Here is a 17958-nt window from a genome sequence, read left to right as displayed (position 1 = left end):
TTTTAAAAAAATAATAAAGTTATAAAAAACACCAACACGATACAATCTTGGATTAAAAAAATAATCTCAATAAATAATATTTACAATGTGACAGACTGTGACATTAGCCCTCCCCGTCTTCACTGAGCAGGACAGGCCTTGGAGATCCTGAGGACACGTGTGGGCCGGACATGCCTACAGTCTCAGGGCGGCTTTGCCCTGCAGAGACCGCGTGGCAAGGCTGGCCCTCTCTCTCAGCACGCTGGCTTCCTCGGGACTCTGGTGGGCCTGCACGTTCTTCAGTAAGAAGTGGCCAATGAAAAGCTTCAGACCCTCTCGCAACATCCCCAGCTTTGGGTTCTCAGACACTCTGGAAGAGAATGGGACAGACGCGCGTCAGGTACCCAGGAGGCAGTCGTGACCTAGTTCTGCTCCCTGTGGGGCTGGGAAGGAAGCAGGCCTCTTACACGCACAAGACCATCTCCCACGGAGCTGAACCCCAGGCCTTCTGTTCCCTTTCCTTTCTTTCTTTTTTTTTTTTTTTTTTTGAGAGAGAGAGAGAGAGGGAGAGAGAGAGAGGATTTTTTAATATTTATTTTTTAGTTCTCGGCGGACACAACATCTTTGTTGGTATGTGGTGCTGAGGATCGAACCCGGGCCGCACGCAGGCCAGGCGAGCGCGCTACCGCTTGACCACATCCCCAGCCCGTTATTTCTGTTTCTGAGGCAGGGTCTTCTACGTTGCTCAGGCTGGCCTCAAAACGCCTAGGCCCCAGGGATCGTCCTGCCTCCCAAGAAGCTGAACCCACAGATGTACATCGCTGTGCCTGACTCTATGTAAAGCAGAATTTTCAACGAAGAACTTCAGGGCAGGAGGTGGCTCAGTGTTAGAACTGCATGCCCAGCACACACAAGGCCCTGGGCAAGAGCCCAGCACTGCGAGAACAACAAGCACTCTTAGATATCAGCTTAACATTAAGACTGACATGACTTATGTAGCTACATGTGAAGCACAATGCTGCTTCTGTAAACCAACCGGAATGAAAACATCTTTCTGTCCCTATCTCATGTTTCATGAAACACCTGGACACATACCTTGCAAAAATTAAACCCAGGTCTTCAACTTCTGTTTCCATTAACAGCATAGTCAACACTCTCCGTAGGAAATGGACTCTGGGTTTGTCCAATTCGCTGAACTCAACCACCTACAGTCAGGAGACAGAAAAAAGTGACACTAGCCAACTCTCCAGTGATCTGTAAAGAGTGCTAATGAGTAGGCATTTGACCCTTCCTCACTGCCCACACACCCTGGTTTAAGAAGGTCTTTTAACTGCTAAAAATGAACAGCTGCTAGTAAGGAGGAGGTGCCATGGGGACCCTGCAGAGCTGGCAGGGGTGCCTGGTCAACCTGGCAGCACAACACAGCTTAGGGGGCCTATACTTCACAAGCCAGGAATGTAGTTTCTAGAACAGAAGCCTACTCTTGAGTGTGTTCTACCAGGTACAAGAGGCTGGACACTGTAGCTTCTGCTTTATGACTGTCTATGTGGCATTCTGGTAGAGTCTGGACCACCCCTATCAACACCTCTCTGTGTAGAGCTTAGGTCTAGGAAAGATGAACTCAGATATGCTTCCATCTTAGAAAACTATTAAAAACCCCAGAAATAATTTTAATATTCAGCAGTGTAGCAAATAAATGTACTAGACTTATACAGTGGAAGTAATAAGATAACACAGAAGACCAGAGAAGAGAATTACAGATATTAACATATATAAATTGCAAACTTAATTTTAAAAAAGAACTGTGGAAAGTCACAAGAGCAAGGTGACCACACAGTTCTGCCCAAACAGAGAGTAGATTATGTACTGGCTGTAGATGCACAGCACAGGGAGTACAAAACCACGCCAGGGAGAGATTCTGATCAAAGAGGGCCCCTCAGCCAGGTGCAGTGGCACATGCCTGTAATCCCGGTGATATCAGAGGCTGAAGCAGGAGGATTGTAAGTTTGAGGCCAGCTTCCACAACTTAGCCAGACCCTGTCTCAAATAAAAAATAAAAAGAGCTGGGGAGTAGTTCAGCGGTAGAATACCCCAGGTTCCAGTCCAGTATCAAAATAGAAAACAAACAAAAAGAACACCAGTGGGGAGAGTGGAGGGCAGGGCTGGGAGCCAGGGAGAACCCAAGTTCTACTGCCCACGAGTGAGCTTCCATTGCTCCTGTTCACCCGGGGCCACACCGACCCATTCTACAATGAGCCCGACTTGAGTAGGGAAGCATAGATTTAGCTCAACGATGAGAAGATGTTATCTTACGTGTTCTAAATTACTCCAGTTCTCGGAATGGGGTGTGCAGACTGTACCCACACTTTCAGCGCAGTGGGAAACCCCACATCCCACACCCTATGAGAGGCAGGCAGTCATGGGCAGATGCTCTGACCACGGTGGGGAGCACACTCACGTACGCAGGGCACAGAGAAGGACTTGTCTCTGCACTTCGCCCAGCTCTGACCCTCAGGCTCTTCAAATGCTCAGAATTTTTTAGGGCACCCACACCCTGGTGGCTCCACTACCCAAGCTTACTGGCCCACCTCAAATCCTGCCTTCTACAGGTAGGTCCACCATCTCCTCCAGAGGAACATCGGGCATCTATGTTTTTATGGCTCTGAAGTCTCAAACACAGAGTAGGGAGTCTGTAGCTTTCAAACACCCTATTTTGCAGACCCAGTACCAGGCCTCTATGGGGCGCCAGTCTACTGAGCACTGACCGGTCCAGGATTTTAAGATTAATCTCAAACCCAGAACAGATTTACTTAAGTTAGCAAGAAAACTGGAGCCGAGCACTATGTTCTAGGTACATTTAAACTGTGTGTACAGTGGTCACAACAATGAGACACTCTCCAGAATCTTGGAAAACTCATGCTTTACAAGTACAAAAAATAAGCAACTACACAGTGATTTTTTAATTGCTTACAAACCTTCAAAATGGAAAGCGGAAGCGATTTTGTCTTCAACAAGTGTGCCACCAGATGAACCAAATTCAAGAAATTAGTGGCTGGCAAATTTTCTAAGTCCCGAAATTTATCCCATATGCTGAACTGGAAAGTCATCTAGTAACAGTTAATAAAAAGAAAAAAATTAAAATTCAACAATCAGTAGACTAAACCACTAAGATGCTCTCATTCACTTATTTTTAATATTCTGAAACTCAGGACTTTCAGGAGCAACTATACTGTCCTTTCAAATGGTCAGGAGCTTGAAACAGTTTTACAGTCATCTTTTAGTTGTGGTTCTCCCCTGCATTTATGAGGCACTGGTTGGATCCCCGGCACTACCAAACCCTACCCCACCCCACACCAGCAGATAAGCACTTTGAAGAAAGCTCTTGACAACTGACATCAAGAGACTGGTGTGGTATAAGCAACACCCAGCCTCCTAGTGCAGATGGTCCCTCTACCCAGTACTCTGGCTCCAAGAACTCATGTTTAGAATGTAAGCCAGACAGAATGCCGAGGACAAGCGTCAGGACACAGGTAACTGGCAGCCTTCTAACCAAGTTACCTGGAATCGCCTTTCATAGCTGCAGAACTTGCTGGCCAAGAACGCATAGAAGGGATTGTATGTCTTCTCCTGCAAGCAGCAGTCCATGAGCACGTGGACCACCTCTCTCTCCTGCTGATCCTTCAGTCCCAGCCTGCAGCACAGAAACAGCCCAGCTAAGTCAGCACTCCACTTCCCACTTCCACAGCCAAAGAGCCCACAGGTCCTTCCTGTCTGGAAGAGTGTGGTTAAAAGTGAGCCAGGAGGCGGGTGGCAGCAACCAGACACAAGCCAGAGGTCTGGCCCTCCCCAGTTTCTTTGGGCCTCATTTTTCTAGTGATGTGGCAAAGTGTGGGAGGACACATCAGGACTCGAGTTCTACCTGACCACAAAGCCCAGGACCCAGTCCAACTGACACAGGCAGGACTCAAATGAAGCCAGGTCTTGCTAAGACAATGATTTCACTTTTTCTTTCTTTTTTTTGGTACCAGGGATTGAACTCAGGGGCACTCAACCACTGAGCCATACCCCCAGCTTATTTACAGACAGGATCTGTGTTGCTTAGCACCTCAAAGTTGCTAAAGCTGGCTTTGAACTCGCGATCCTCCTGTCTCAGCCTCCGGCGCCACTGGGATTAATTTAGGGGTGCGCCACTGTGCCTGGCTCACTTTTTCATTTTTAAAATTCACAGTAAACTCCACCCTCTTCAGTGTACAGTCCTGTGGGTGCAGCTGTATAAGCCCCCAGAGTCAGGTAACTGCAACCACACTGGAAAAAGAATTCCATCGCCCCCACAACCCCCACACGCCTGTGCAGACAGCCATTCCCCAAGCTGCGGGCTACCACCAATCTTTTTTCCAGTCCTCTAGTTCTGACTCTGCCAGAATGCCACACAAACAGCCACAAAGCAGAAACTGCGGGTGTCCAGCCTCTTGAACCTGGCAGAACATACTTAAGAGTCACCCATGCAGCTGTGGGACTGGTACTTCACCCTCTGTAATAGTGAACTGTAAGGATCCCACCCACTGCAGCAAGGACCCCTGGTTTGTTCACCCTTTCCCCAGAGGGGCATGTGGGTTTTTTGGTAGTGGGGATGGAACCCAGGCTTCATGTACACTAGGCCACTGAGCCTCAACCCCAGGTCAGCCAATGACTGTGATGAATAAAAAATGGGGAAAAAACTCATTGTTAGATGAAGACTGACTAGGAAACACAGAGGTACACTCAGGGTTCCCACACTGACAAGGCACCCCAGTTTACAAAACCCCAACTATCAGAATACTAAAATGAGCCATTTCTCCCTGTACTGCATTATGAGTTTGAAGCAAATAAAGAAAAATGAGTTAAACTGTTCATTTGTTATCTGATAACTAAGTACTTTGCATAAAGTATGCAAATGTTTTAAAAACCTGCTACAACAAATTATTACAGAACCATACTGGGACATTTTAAATAAGAAGCAAGAGGCAGCTTCAACATGAAGGCTCATATACTTTAAGCAATCCATGACAACCAACAGCCGCTGAAGACAGTGGCTGGCTACCAGATACTGGCTACGAAGCCCTCAAATTGCAGCCTCCTACAGGGCTCTACTGAGGATCTACCAGGGCACACTAGTAGGAATGGGTGTCTTGCCAGAGACATGTGGCCCACCCAAGTGACAGGACAGTAACAAAATTCCAGTTTTTCAGTCCTCCAAACACAAACCCCAGATCAAATTACTTCTTTCACAACTTCTAACTTGACAGGTCAAAACATACAAACAAATGCTTACTTGAGCAGCTTTTCAAAAGCATCCAAAAAATCCTCACTCGTCATCATCGTACAGAAGATGTTCCTCCTAATGTCAGTGTTCATTCTCTGCTTCCGAGCAAGATCCAACATCTTTGAGCTTATCTGAAAAAGGAAGGATTAGTGTGTGGGCCATACAAATGTCTTGAGAGCTGTTTCCTGAGAAATACCATGCCACCTTTGGTTGAGTGTGCTCCTAAAGTTTCTAAAGAACAACTTGTACAATTTCGTGGCTTCAGCTCAGTATAACTAAATTGTACGTGAATACCTGTAGGTAAATTCCAAATCTTTATTTATGGGTCACCACAAAGGGAAAATGTGGCAGGAGAAAAAGCCACTGGAGGAGAGAAGCACTGGATTTGGGAACTCTCAGGAGGGTGGAACATCAGCCTGAGTATCTCAGATCAAGTTCAGATATGGGAATCATGGTCATCAGGTGTGCCAAGGGCCCAGGGCAGGAAAGGACACTGTGGACAAGGAAGGAGATCTGGATCAAGTACAGATGCTAGTAAATAATTTTTTTCCACTTTTTTTTTGGGGGTGGGGGGGTGGGGCGGGGTACCAGGGATTGAACTCAGGGGCACTTGACCACTGATCCACATCCCAGCCCTATTTTGTACTTTATTAGAGACAGGATCTCACCGAGTTGCTTAGCACTTCACTAAATTGCTGAGGCTGGCTTTGAATTCGCCATCCTCCTGCCTCTGCCTCCCGAGCAGTTGGGATTACAGGTGTGTGCACCACACCCAGCTCCGACTCTAGCTAACAATGATAAATACAAATAAGTGGGAAAAAGTTTCATCCATGCTAATGGACTGGAACCTACATCTCCTAGGATACAGAACACATTTCACTCTCAAGAATGGGTATCTGCAAAGTCAGTCTTGATTTTCACACACTCCCTTCAACTCTTAGATCTTTTGCAGAATGCGTTTTGGGATTCTTAAAATCCTTAAAAAAGAAACAACAAAAACTGAATTATATGTTTGTTTTGTTTTCTGGAGCCAGGACCTTGCTATGTTGCCTAGGCTGGTTCAAGTGTTCTTCCCACCTCAGCTTCCACGTAGCTGGGACTACAGGCATGTGCCACATGCCTGGATTTAAATCATACCTTAACACTGGCAATTTTCATAAGGCTTTCAAATAAACCTAAGTGGCACACTTCCATAGCCATTCAGGAATAATTAGAACTACTCTAGCAGAGCTGGCACTCGGCACAGCAGGGTGCCCACAGTCAAGCACTGGGTCTCCATACCGTGCCCGTAGGTGGCTTCTGCTGAAGTGCATGATGACTGTTGTCAATCATCGGAGTCCCGCTCCAAGCAGACCCCACAATCCACCAGCGCCCAGTTTGTTCTGCATTCAAAAGACCATCCCAAGAAATGCGAAGCTGAGTCTCAGAACCTGAGCTGGCACTACGCACCTGATTAGAGAAAAAGGTTTAATGAGATGCTTTAATTGGTTCACAGTCTGTACTGTGATCACACTTTCTTTCTTTTTTTTGTACCAGGATTGAACCCAGGGGTGCTTAACCATTGAGCCACATCCCCAGCTCCTTTTTATGTTTTATTTAGAGACAGGATCTTGCTGAGTTGTTTAGGCCCTCTCTAAGTTGCTGAGAGTGGTTTTGAACTCGAGATCCTCCTGTCTCAGCCTCTTGAGCCACTGTGATTACAGGCGTGCACCACTGTGCCTGGCTCACTTTCATTTGATAATGGAATTTTTGGTGCATGAACATTGCAATGAGTCTCTGGCAACTGGGACAGTTAGTCTGTTTAGAATAATGCCAAAACAAGCAGTCAACTCATGGTATTCTGTGTGAGGTCTGTGGGTCTGCCACCCAAGTAACGCCTCTTAGGCACAGTCGTGACAACAGGCTCCTACTGCACAGCAAGCTGAGCACCTTGGGAGGACCAGCTACAGGGGCTGTGCAGGAGGGCGCGGGCCACTCACAGGGCAGCTTCCGTCTTCTCTCAGGCCCCAACTCACAGGTCCCGCTCCCTCTCCCAATGGGGCCCTGCTGCCCTGAGGCTCGGGGCAAGGCAGTAGGCAGCCACTCACCAGAGCTCGCTGCACCTTCCTCAGTCTCTCCACAGGCTCGGGATCGTAGCCTGGAATTTTGCGCATGTCATTGTTCTTCAAGGCTAGCATCGTCTCCAGCATAAATCGGACCTTTGAGGAAAAGGAAGGGGAGAAATAAACCCCAAACCAAAATGAAATCTCCCATCATTTCAAGCAGTTTGAACATTCCTGGACATCCCCCCCTTGCTGGATCTTCAGCCTCTCCCCGACCAACTTACCAACTGGAAACAGTGACACACTTACAGGAAAGTTACAAGCACAGCACAGTCTGTCTACATACCTTCCTCAAATATCAACTCTTGATACAATCTCCACATCATAAAATCAACCTCTTTAAAATAAACAAGTAGGTGATTTCCGGTATATTCCAAGCTAGGCAACTGTGCCCGCCATCACCTTTAGAATCTGCATAATGCCCAGAAGAGGAACTCCAATCCCTCAAAAGCCGCTGGCATTCCCCACCTCCCTGTCCCAGGCGGCCACCTCTGCTGTCAGCTTTTGGGCATTAGCCAGCAAGAGTGTAATCTGCACTCCCTCCCACCCCACCCACTCCCCACTTCACCCCCTGCTGCCTCTGCAGACAAGCTGCCCCGGTGCACAAAGGGCAGCTATCAGTAATGCTCCTCATCAGACTATGACCAAAATGAAAATCCAGTCCCTTTCCCTTGACCTCAACATCCCACCTAAAGAGTAAATTCTTCTCAGGACTCTGGCCTCTGTGACCCACCCCCCAGTATCCTGCCACCTTGCCCACCAGCTCTTCCTCCTCCCTGCAGCTCCACACTGCTGCCTGTAACCACAGGGATCCCTTCACCCTAGTGGGGGATCCCACATACTCCCATGGCTTCCAGGATTCCTGGCATGAGGGTGACCCCAAATCCCTCCTGGCTCACTGCCCTTCGAGATGTGGGTTTCCTCCTGCACCTCCTCCCATGCACCTGAAGGGGGGCCTCCTGCCCTTACTTCCTTCAGCCCTGCTCCCCACTAAACTTGGCTGCTTCTGACTCTCAAGTCCACATCCGCTGCCAGGGTGCCCATGTCACCACCATCTCCCAGACTCCTATAGCGTCCCCCCCCCCAATTCCTCCAGCCACTTCCCCTCTCTTCTACACTGTCACCAAAGTGACTCCTAAAACAACTTCCACCCCCGGAGTATCTGCCGAGAACCCTCTGGGTCCTCCAGGACGGAAGGCCCCAGGCCCGGTGCTCCTCTCCTCACTCCTGGTGGTGTCCCCAGGTCTAACATGGCCCCCTCCTTCCTCCCCAACAATCACATCTTCTTCCCCTCAGGCGCTTCAGGTGCTGCTCCCCACCTCTCACGACTGCAGGGGCAAAGCTGAGAGCCCCGAGTTACAGATGGGGAAACAGAGGCCCTCAAGACTCGGCCCTGCTGCTGCACAGGGGCTAGAGAAGGCTGAAGAGAAGAGAACTACTGAGGAAGGGAAGTGTCCTATTTACCCCAGGGACTTATTGTTAAGCTCTGGTCAGTTTGTATGCTCTCAAGCACTCAGGAAGCAGGTCAAGTGGCACTCATACCCTGGTCTGGTCCTGAAACATGCTGCCTGCCCCACTGGCTTTGGCCTGGGCATCTGTGATCAGCTCCTTCAGCGACAAGGCGTCGTCTTTTCTCAATGCAAAGCCCACATTTTTCAGCATTAACAGGATCAACTCAATGTCTTTTTCGGTGAAAGTTGAAATAAGTTTTTTCAAAATGTCAAAGATGAGGAGAGACTGCACCACGTGGAAGTTGTACAGATGGGCGATGATGGTGAAAAGGTTATCACACTCTTTCCCTTCACCTCCATTTCTGTAGACGTCATCAAACTTCCTCACCACAGCCTCCAGAAAGCAAGCACCAACCTGAGCAGGACAACAGCAAGCGTGTAGTCACACGTTCTGGGGACTTCTCCTTCAACACACTGAATAAGTGCCTGCACACAGGCAGGACATAAACTCCAACAGGGCAGCCTTCAGGAACTCAAGTATGGCTGCCCCACAAGAGCACACGGCAAGCAGCTGAGCACCAACCTGTGCTGAAAGGGTCTCCGCTTTAGGCCAAGTACAAAGTCGTAATTTGGGGGGCAATGTCCATTCTGGTTCCTTGGAAAAATAAACTTGCTAAAAATGTGTTAAGACAGGTGTGGCGGCCATATCTGTCTTAGAAGACTGAAGTGAGAGAGGATCGGAAGTTCAAGGCCAGCTGAGACCCTGTCTCAAAATAAAATTTAAAAAGGGATGGGAATATGGCTCACTGGAAGAGTGTTGCTGGGTTCAATCCCCAGTACCTGCCCCCCACAAATGTTAAAAACACAACTGTATCTCTAAAAATGCTCTACCACCTAGTAACACTCGTTCTCAGAACTGCTTATTTCAAGTTAATGTCCTCTGAATAGGCAAGCAGTGTAAGTGAACTTTAAAGAAAACAGCACATTCTCAACAGATATCAAAGGTCCCCACGGGCAAGTGCTTCATCACCAGGAGGGTGCTAGAGGAAGGACAGGAACTCTAATGGCTCAGCTCCACTCTCAGGGCCCAGATGTGGGTGTGCTGTTCTTTGGGGTACCAGGAAGTAGGCTGACCATCACAAAGAGGGGAGAGCACAAGGCCAAGAAGTAGCAGTGGCCTGGTGAAACAGGGCAAGCTCACCAGAGAGCCATCCTCTTGTTCTTCTGGCACATTCTATTCCAGATTCCCTAAGTATGTCCTGGAGGAGGAAGGACTTCCATCCTGTCACTCTGTAAGACTGAGACCTAACTCAAAAATGGCAGCTGTCATCTTGCCATATTACTATCTTGTAACTATTTTCTCTCAAACCCCAACTCAAGTTGAGACCAGAGGAAGCAAATGGGAGCGGGGATGTGGTGGTGATCTCCAGTGATGCTGGCGATCCACAGCAGAGATGGCCTTACCAGGGTAGCCATGCTGGGTCAGAAAGGAAGGGCTGGGTGCCAGTGATCCCTAGGAACACTGGCAGGGTGTGGCACGCCTGATCCGACACATCAGGTGTGTGTGATTTCCAGGCTTTCAATCTGGGTGACTTCTAAGCAGGTGGGGAGGAGGCTGGGAGCTGGACTCTCTGTGTGAGCTTACTACACTCTGACTGCACATGCGTGAAGGTCCGCGGGAGGAGGAGCTCCAGCAGACTGCAGGGTGCGGTGGGAAAGTAGGCGCGTCACGGCCCGGCTGCCGACTGCTCAATGCCAGAAGAGCCCAGCCACTGGCAGCAGGCAACAGAGGGTTCCCAGAAGCCAGCTCCCATAGGCTGGATGTGCCTTTTAGTTTTTAAAGGCCTGAGATAAACACGTTTAACCTGTAAACTCCCAACTCAAGTCCCTTCACCAAAGATAAATCTGAAAAATATAATCGCCTGGTATGACCATCATCTTATATTAAAAAACAATTAAAAAGAAATTAGGGGGCTGGGGCTGTAGCTCAGTGTCAGAGCGCTTGTCCAGCACGTGTGAGCATGTGAGGCACTGGGTTTGAGCCCCAGCACTGCACAAAAATAATTCCACTTAATGTGTTCAAAATTCATTTTTCTAGGGGCTGGGGCTGTAGCTCAGTGATAGAGCACTTGCCTTAAATGTGTGAGACCCTGGGTTTGATCCTCAGCACCACATAAAAAATAAATGTATTGTGTTCATCTACAACTAAAAACATTTCATTTTTCTAAAATCAAGTTTGGTAAATTTTAACACCAACCCATATAGATCTGATTGTTTCCTTGTAAATGATTATGGGAGCAATGCAGCAGCTGACACTATGATCTTTAACACATTTTTTTTCTTCCCATGAATTTCTGTGAGGTGTTTTTTTAGGTGTTTTTTTCTGAAACAAGTTTAATGGAACCAGCATCCTGAGCACTTGTCCTATCTGGCAGAAGTTTTAGAGACTGTCATTAGCTGAAGTACCATAATGACTTCCCCTTGGAACAAGCCACCTCATTGTCCTTCATGCTATTAGTGAAGGTGTGAATGAGAAGCAGGAGCACTAACCCCATGTTTTCACATTAAGCTGACTCCCCACGTGATCAGGGTCATGACTTTTACGTAACTCGCTGTGAAATACTGTCTATAACACAGTTTGATTATTAAGTCTGCTGAAGTACACCAGAGACATCTAGAAGGATGGGGTACGGACTAAACTAGCCACATAACAGCACTGAATTATGGTCATCATGGGGCACCAGCAAAGATGTCCAGAGCTTCCATTATGTTTTGTAATGGCAAAAAAATGGACTTTCACACTTATATGTGAACAGGAGTATGGCTCTTAGGGGGAAAAAAACACTTTAAAAAAAGAGCAATTCTCCAAGTAGCTGGTGCAGTTTCCACAAAACATCCCAAGACAGTTGAGCAGACTCCTGTACCAGCTGTGGGGCCTGGGCCACTTTCTTCTGCCCTCAGCTTCCCTGTGCCCAGTTGGTCATAAGGCCACCACCTTCCCAAATGTTGCCACAATGCTGCCAGTGCTGGCTAAGAAAACCGTGGCTCATTAAACTTCCCAGGAAGAGCAATGAGAACTGCGGCGGCAGGGAAACGGGAAGAGCAGAAATGCAACAAGAAAATCTCCTTCCCTGTTGTAAATGGGCTCAGCAAGCACTTAATGAGCCAGCCTCTTTCCTATGGTCATCACATGTAGTAACTGTTGACCTACACCACGGAGGACCAAGGCCATCCCAGGTGACAGGGCCAGCGGGTGGAGAAAAGGTGGGAGCATACCTCAATTCCAACAGTGTGGTGAAGGATGCTGACCAAGAGGACATGCTCCATCATCAGCCTGCTGGGCATGGCTGAGGCAGTGACGCAGGCACCCAGGAGGGCAGCCGTCAGTGTGTCATTCATGTCCTTCCTGCTATTGGCCATGTATAGCTCCTCCAGCTGCCCACTTATGGATGCCATGTTTGGCTCACTCAACCTGCAGGAATGTAAACACAGAAACACAATTAAATATAATTTTCCAGTTCAAACTCAGTTATCAATACTACCAATATATCCTATCTTATATATGCTTCTGACCCGGAAACAACTGACCCTGCTGCAATAATCCAGCATATTCTGCTCATAACCATAGAACACTATGGAGTTCTGAAATAATACAACTGTCTTTTCAGTTGAAATGTAATCAGTGAGGTATGCCACGGAGGGTCTGTGAGTCTGCAGAAACTTGGGTATCCTGATCTGACATTTCTAGGTGTAGGAACCATCCTAAGTAGTGTATCATTAGGAAAACCACCAATTCGCCCCCTTCTTAGATGGCACACATGCACGGTTTCTACACTGACGAGGTTGCTCTGTCTGAATGAGTAGTAAGAGAGGACTGTGCAAGGAAGACTATTCAGCACACACCTGTGCTACTACTAAAAGGGACATCACAACAGCATGCTTCAGTAAAACTTCTGGGACACCACTGACAATGTTTCAATTTCAATTAAGCAACATAGGGGAAGAGGCGGCACAAAGGACGGGCTCTATATCCTGATTGTGGCAGTGGTCACCTAAATCTTCATGTAATAAACTACACAGAACCTCTTTCTCTCAAACACACAAGCACGTAAAAACAGTGAAACCTGAACAAGCTCTAGGGGTTGTTACATCAGTTCCCTGATATGTGTGTGTGGTGCTGGGGATGGAATCCAGGCCTCATGGATACTAGGTTAGCACTCTACCACTAGCTGCATTCCCAGCCCCTGGTTGCTTCTCAATGGTACTCTAGCTATAGAAGATGTAACCTTTGGGAGAAAGCAGGTGTACAGCATGCAGGAATGTCCTGTACCCTATGAAAAAAAAAAAAAAAGAGCAATATACATTTAAAAGAGTGGCTGCCTTTCGAGGATTTAGAAGAGGGGCATGAGGGTCTTCTGGTGAGAGTTATGGGAGAACTGGAGGAGAGCATTAGCAGAAGAAGGACTTGAACTTGTTTCTTAAAACCACAGGCTGACTGTAGATGGTTAAGTGGTGTGGTCCCAGCTACACGGCTTCCAATTACCCTTTTAGAGTCTAAATGTCAACATAGGGGGATGAAGGACCAGCATCCTGACCAGGTGCACTCATTTCCGCAGAGGGGGGATCCCTGCCAGGCCTTCCTCCACTATTCCTGGGAGGATGTTCCCTGCCCCATTCCAGCCTCAGAGTGGCAGTAGGAGTCCCCTGCTGCCTTCAAACCCTGTAAGAACTCACCATACCAAACAGCCAGGCAACATCTCCTCAACATAAGGATGTGGTTGCCCTAAGGCAGGCACAGAAAGGATCTGAAAACAGCTACAAGTCCTGCCCATCACTTGCATGTTGTCATTCTGGGACAGTTTCCGTGTTTTAGAAACAGAGCATTGCTCCAAGGGAGAGAGCGCACCAACTCTGGAAGGTCACCTGTTAATTAGGCCTTTGACGTGTTTCTTCAGCCTTTCTAACTCCTCCTTCCTGCGCTCGTCCACTGTCTCCTGGGCTGGCCGCAGCCGAGGTGGGATGTACTTTTCGCCACTTTCACAAAGCCTCTCCTTGAAAAAACGAGAATAATATAATCGCAAAAAAGAAAAAAAAAGTACACTGGACAAACCTCACATTTCCCTGGCTATATGCATATTCATACACAGAACTACCAACTCCGCGCAGCTGTTTCTACTGACTTTTTAACACGCCGCGAGCGCCCGACTGCAGTGCACTGGCTCGGGGGCTGACGGCCATCCCCGGGACCCAGGGAAGTTCCGCGGTACCTGCTGGGGCGTGCCGTCCGCCCCCAAGGAGTCTGCCCTCTCTTCTCCGTCTTCTGCGAAACGGACTCTCTTCCTCCCGGCTTTCTCCCGCGCCCCGCCTTCGGGCTCTTCCCCGCTGTCCGGCTCCGGCCCCGCGGCGTCCTCCGCACTCTGCGGCTCCGAGTCGCTGTCCAGGTCACTCTCGGGGAGCGGCGCGCCCGCCTCCTCCTCCTCCTCCTCGTCGCCGCTGCTCTCGTACAGCCCGCCGGCCCCCGACCCCAGCACGCCCAGGATGTAGTCCAGCCCGTCGCGCGCGAAGCCGGGCGGCACGGCGCTGCCCTCGGCCCTCTTCCTGCGCTTGCTCAGGCCCAGGCAGCGCTCCAGCTGGCGGATCTCCCGGTCCTCCTCCTCGTTGGCCGCGAGAAGCGCCCGCTTGCGGGCGGCGGCGGCGGGGCTGGCCTTGCCCGGGCGAGCCGGGGCCTTGGCTGGGGCTGCGGCCTCGGGGACAGCCGTGGCCATGGCCGGGGACGGCGCGGCCTTGGCGGGGGCCGAGGCCGTGGCCCTGGCGGGGGCTGAGGCCTGGGCCGGGGGCGGCGCGGGCTCCCCCGCGCTGCCCTCCTGCTTCCCCGCCGCGGCGCCCGCGGTCCTCTGCAGGCGCCGCGCTTTCCTCAGTTGCCGCTTCTCCCTCCGCAGCTCCTTGCGGCTCTTCCTGCCGCCCGGCCGGGAGCGCACCGCGGCGCCGCGCCCCTCGGCCTCTCCCCCGGAGGTGGCCCGCACGAACCCCTCCACGGCCACCCGCAGCCGCTGCAGAGCGCCCTCGCCGCCGCGCTTCCTACGAGCTACTCGCCTTCGGCCACCTCCCGAGCTGGCCGCCGTCGCGGTCACGGACGCCGCCATTTTCCGGGACGACCTCGGACCACAACTTCCGCCGCGGCGGGACTTCCGGGCGACAGCGAGCGCGGGGCGTGGCGGGTGTCGCCCCCTGCTGGCCGGGGGGGCCCGCAGCAGCGGACACCAGAACACTGGGTTTCAAAGGAACCTGTGAATTGTGTCAGGCCACACCCTCCCCGAGCTCGCGGCAGCTGGGGGTCGCGGGGCCGTGCGTGTCCGCGGTTGCGTGTACGCACGTGTGCCCGTGGGGAAAGGCCCCGTGCAGGTTCTCTGTATCCTAGGGAGGAGCCGCGTGCTCAGCCTTACAGCTCTGCCATTTGCTCCCTGCGCTCTGCCCTGGGGCTCCTTAAGGACTCATTTTTCCTGAGAGTAGTGTAGTCCTGCTTAAGAGGATGCGACAAATTTATTCAACGGCCCTCTGTTGGTAGTGCACTGAGATGAAATCAGTGTCCACCTGAAGCCTGTGATGTGTCCTTATTGTGGACATCGGGTCTTTCCAGATGTAGTCAAGTTTAGATGAGGGCATACTGATTTGGAGTGAGCCCTCAATCCAGGGACTGGGGGCATCTTAGAAGAAGAGGGGCATTTGGACGCCCAGGGAGCTGGCCATGTGCAAGTGGAGATGGGGCTCCTGTGTCTGCAAGCCTCATGTCTCATCCACAGCCCAGGTGTGGCAGGGCAGTGGGAGGCCAAAGTGCCAGAGACAGCCTGTGAGACAGATTTATTGGGGAGCACTTACTAGACATCAGTGACTGCCCCAACAAGAGTTTGGTGGCAGCAGACTGAATGGCAGCACCTCAGTCCCTCGTGTTTTGTCCAAGGACACCAGCAGGATGAGTGACCCCTGTCCTCACCCAGTGCCTCCAGGTCTGCCCACTCACCACGGGGGAGGGCTATCCTCATGGGCATCAGCTTGCTTAGTCTGCTGGTGTGACCAGCATCCCGAGGAGCAGCTGTCCTGGGCAATGCAGGAAAGTGGCTTTCTCCAGGGACACTGACCGGCCCTGGTTCCCACTGTGCAGGAGGGAAGCCAGTCCTTCAAGACAGTGTGTGTTCGACACTGCAGCCCAGGCTTGCTCCTGGTGTCCCTTAACTCGGCAGGTTTGGGGAGAAGAGAAGGGGCGTCCAGGGACATGTCTTACTGTTCCCCTTTTCTTTAGGGAGGCATGGAACAAATCCTGTCTGGGAGTCCCTAGAGGAAGCCAACCCTGCCATCCAATTTTGGATTTCTAGCCTCCAAATCTGAGAAATTTCCGTTGCTTCATACATTCAGTTTGTGGTACTTTGTTACCAAGTCTTTTGTACCGGGGTGTTAATGTGATCTAATGAACACATTTAGTGTATGGCCAGTGTTTCTTTTCTTTCTTTCTTTTTTTGGTACCAGGGGTTGAACCCAGGAGTGCTAACCACTGCCTAACACCCTGCATCCCTTTTTATATTTTATTTTGAAACAGGGTCTTGCCAAGTTGCTCAGGACTTTGCTAAGTTGCTGAAGCTAGTTTTGAACTCAGGATTCTTCTGCCCAAGCCCCTGGGATTGCCTGGCTCCAGTGTCTCTCTATAACACGCTGCTTCACGGAGCACTCTGGTCTGAGGGTCTTCCTGGGGAAGTGGGATTGCTGGCTTGGGGTGTCCAGCCTTACAGGTCTGTTTCCTCCCAGGGTGTCTGTACAACTTTAGAATCAGTTTGAGAACTTCCATGTCTCTTCCATGATATTTTTAAAAAGTCTTAAATTTTTGCCCACTTGTGTCAAACTGGTATCTCATTATTTTAATTCCTTCTGTGAGTGTTGTTTTATATGTACCTTGACAATTCACGTTTTCTCTCTGGCTTATAACCTTTGCCATATGTTATGAACATGAGTTCCTTAGAGATCTTAGGATTTTTTTTTGAAAAACATTTTTAATTGTAGTTGGACACAACACCTTTATTTATTTATTTTTATGTGGTGCTGAGGATTGAACCCAGTGCCTCCATGTACCAGGCAAGCGCTCTAGCACTGGAATACAACCCCAGCCCTTGACATCTTAGGAATTTTTACAAGGAAAAAATTTGAACAATCCTTTGTCTCTCCTATGTGTAAATATTTTCCTCCTTCAAATATTCAAGATAATTTAAAACATAAATCAATTTTAATAGACAATGCACCCTATGTACAGAGTAAAAATTTAAGAGGTGCAAAAAGATGTGAATAAGAGTCCTTCTCCTCCTGTTCCTGCTGCTGAGCACCCAGCTCTCCTCCAGGAAGCAGTAACCTGTGCCCTGAGCCATCTTGCGAGTGGCCCTCGGGGCACATGGGCTGCCTTTCCTGACAGCCCACTGAAGACCGCTCTGCATGGTTGCTTTGTTTCACTGTCCAGTGTGCCTGGGAGACCCCCCTCCAGCAGAGCCCACCAGAGCCCTCCTGGGCCATCCCCTGGGCCATTGCAAAGGCTTCTGGTCTCCCTACTCAGCCCTCCTGCTTCAGTCTTAGCACAGCAACCACAGTGACATTTTTTAAAAAGCATTTTGGTTACATAAGATTGTATTTTTAAAAATTTTTTATTCTGCTTAGTTGTACATGGCAGCAGAATGCATTTCAATTCATCGTACGCAAATGGAGCACAACCTTTCAGTACTCTGGTTGTACACGATGTCGAGACACACCATTCATGCAATCATACATGTACTTAGGATAATGATGTGCATCTCATCCCACCATCTTTCCTATCCATGTGACCCCTCTCCACCCTCCCCTTTGCCCAATCCAACGTCCCTGCATTCTTCCCGTGTCCTCCCCCCATCATAGCTCAGGATCCACTAATCAGAGAAAACATTCGACCTTTAGTTTTTGGGGATTGGCTTACTTTGCTTAGCATAATATTCTCCAACTCCATCCATTTACCTGCAAATGCCATGATTTTATTCTCTCTTTTTAAAATTATTTTCTAAATATTGATAGACCTTTATTTTATTCATTTATTTATACGTGGTGCTGAGAATTGAAC

The 17958-nt window shown here is 49.6% G+C and overlaps 1 protein-coding gene across 1 annotated transcript; it reads right to left on the bottom strand.

Annotated features, from left to right (window-relative positions):
• Positions 1-47: 47 nt before the first annotated feature.
• On the bottom strand, positions 48-15011 carry Nom1 (nucleolar protein with MIF4G domain 1). The gene is made up of 11 exons (XM_046455151.2): positions 14102-15011; positions 13758-13885; positions 12111-12306; positions 8926-9249; positions 7369-7479; positions 6563-6730; positions 5291-5412; positions 3538-3670; positions 2955-3086; positions 1075-1184; positions 48-349 (listed from the first exon to the last, which is right to left on the bottom strand). The coding sequence occupies exons 1-11, from the start codon at positions 14975-14977 to the stop codon at positions 175-177; spliced, it is 2475 nt and encodes an 824-aa protein (XP_046311107.1). The 5' UTR covers positions 14978-15011; the 3' UTR covers positions 48-174.
• Positions 15012-17958: the final 2947 nt, after the last annotated feature.

The sequence above is a fragment of the Marmota monax genome, unplaced genomic scaffold (genome assembly GCF_021218885.2).
Source record: "Marmota monax isolate L192 unplaced genomic scaffold, Marmota_monax_Labrador192_F-V1.1 WCK01_AAM20220418_F8-fsc00226, whole genome shotgun sequence".
NCBI classification, from domain to species: domain Eukaryota; kingdom Metazoa; phylum Chordata; class Mammalia; order Rodentia; family Sciuridae; genus Marmota; species Marmota monax.
Note: the sequence above shows the minus strand (reverse complement) of the source record. Positions and strands in the feature narration are given on the sequence as shown.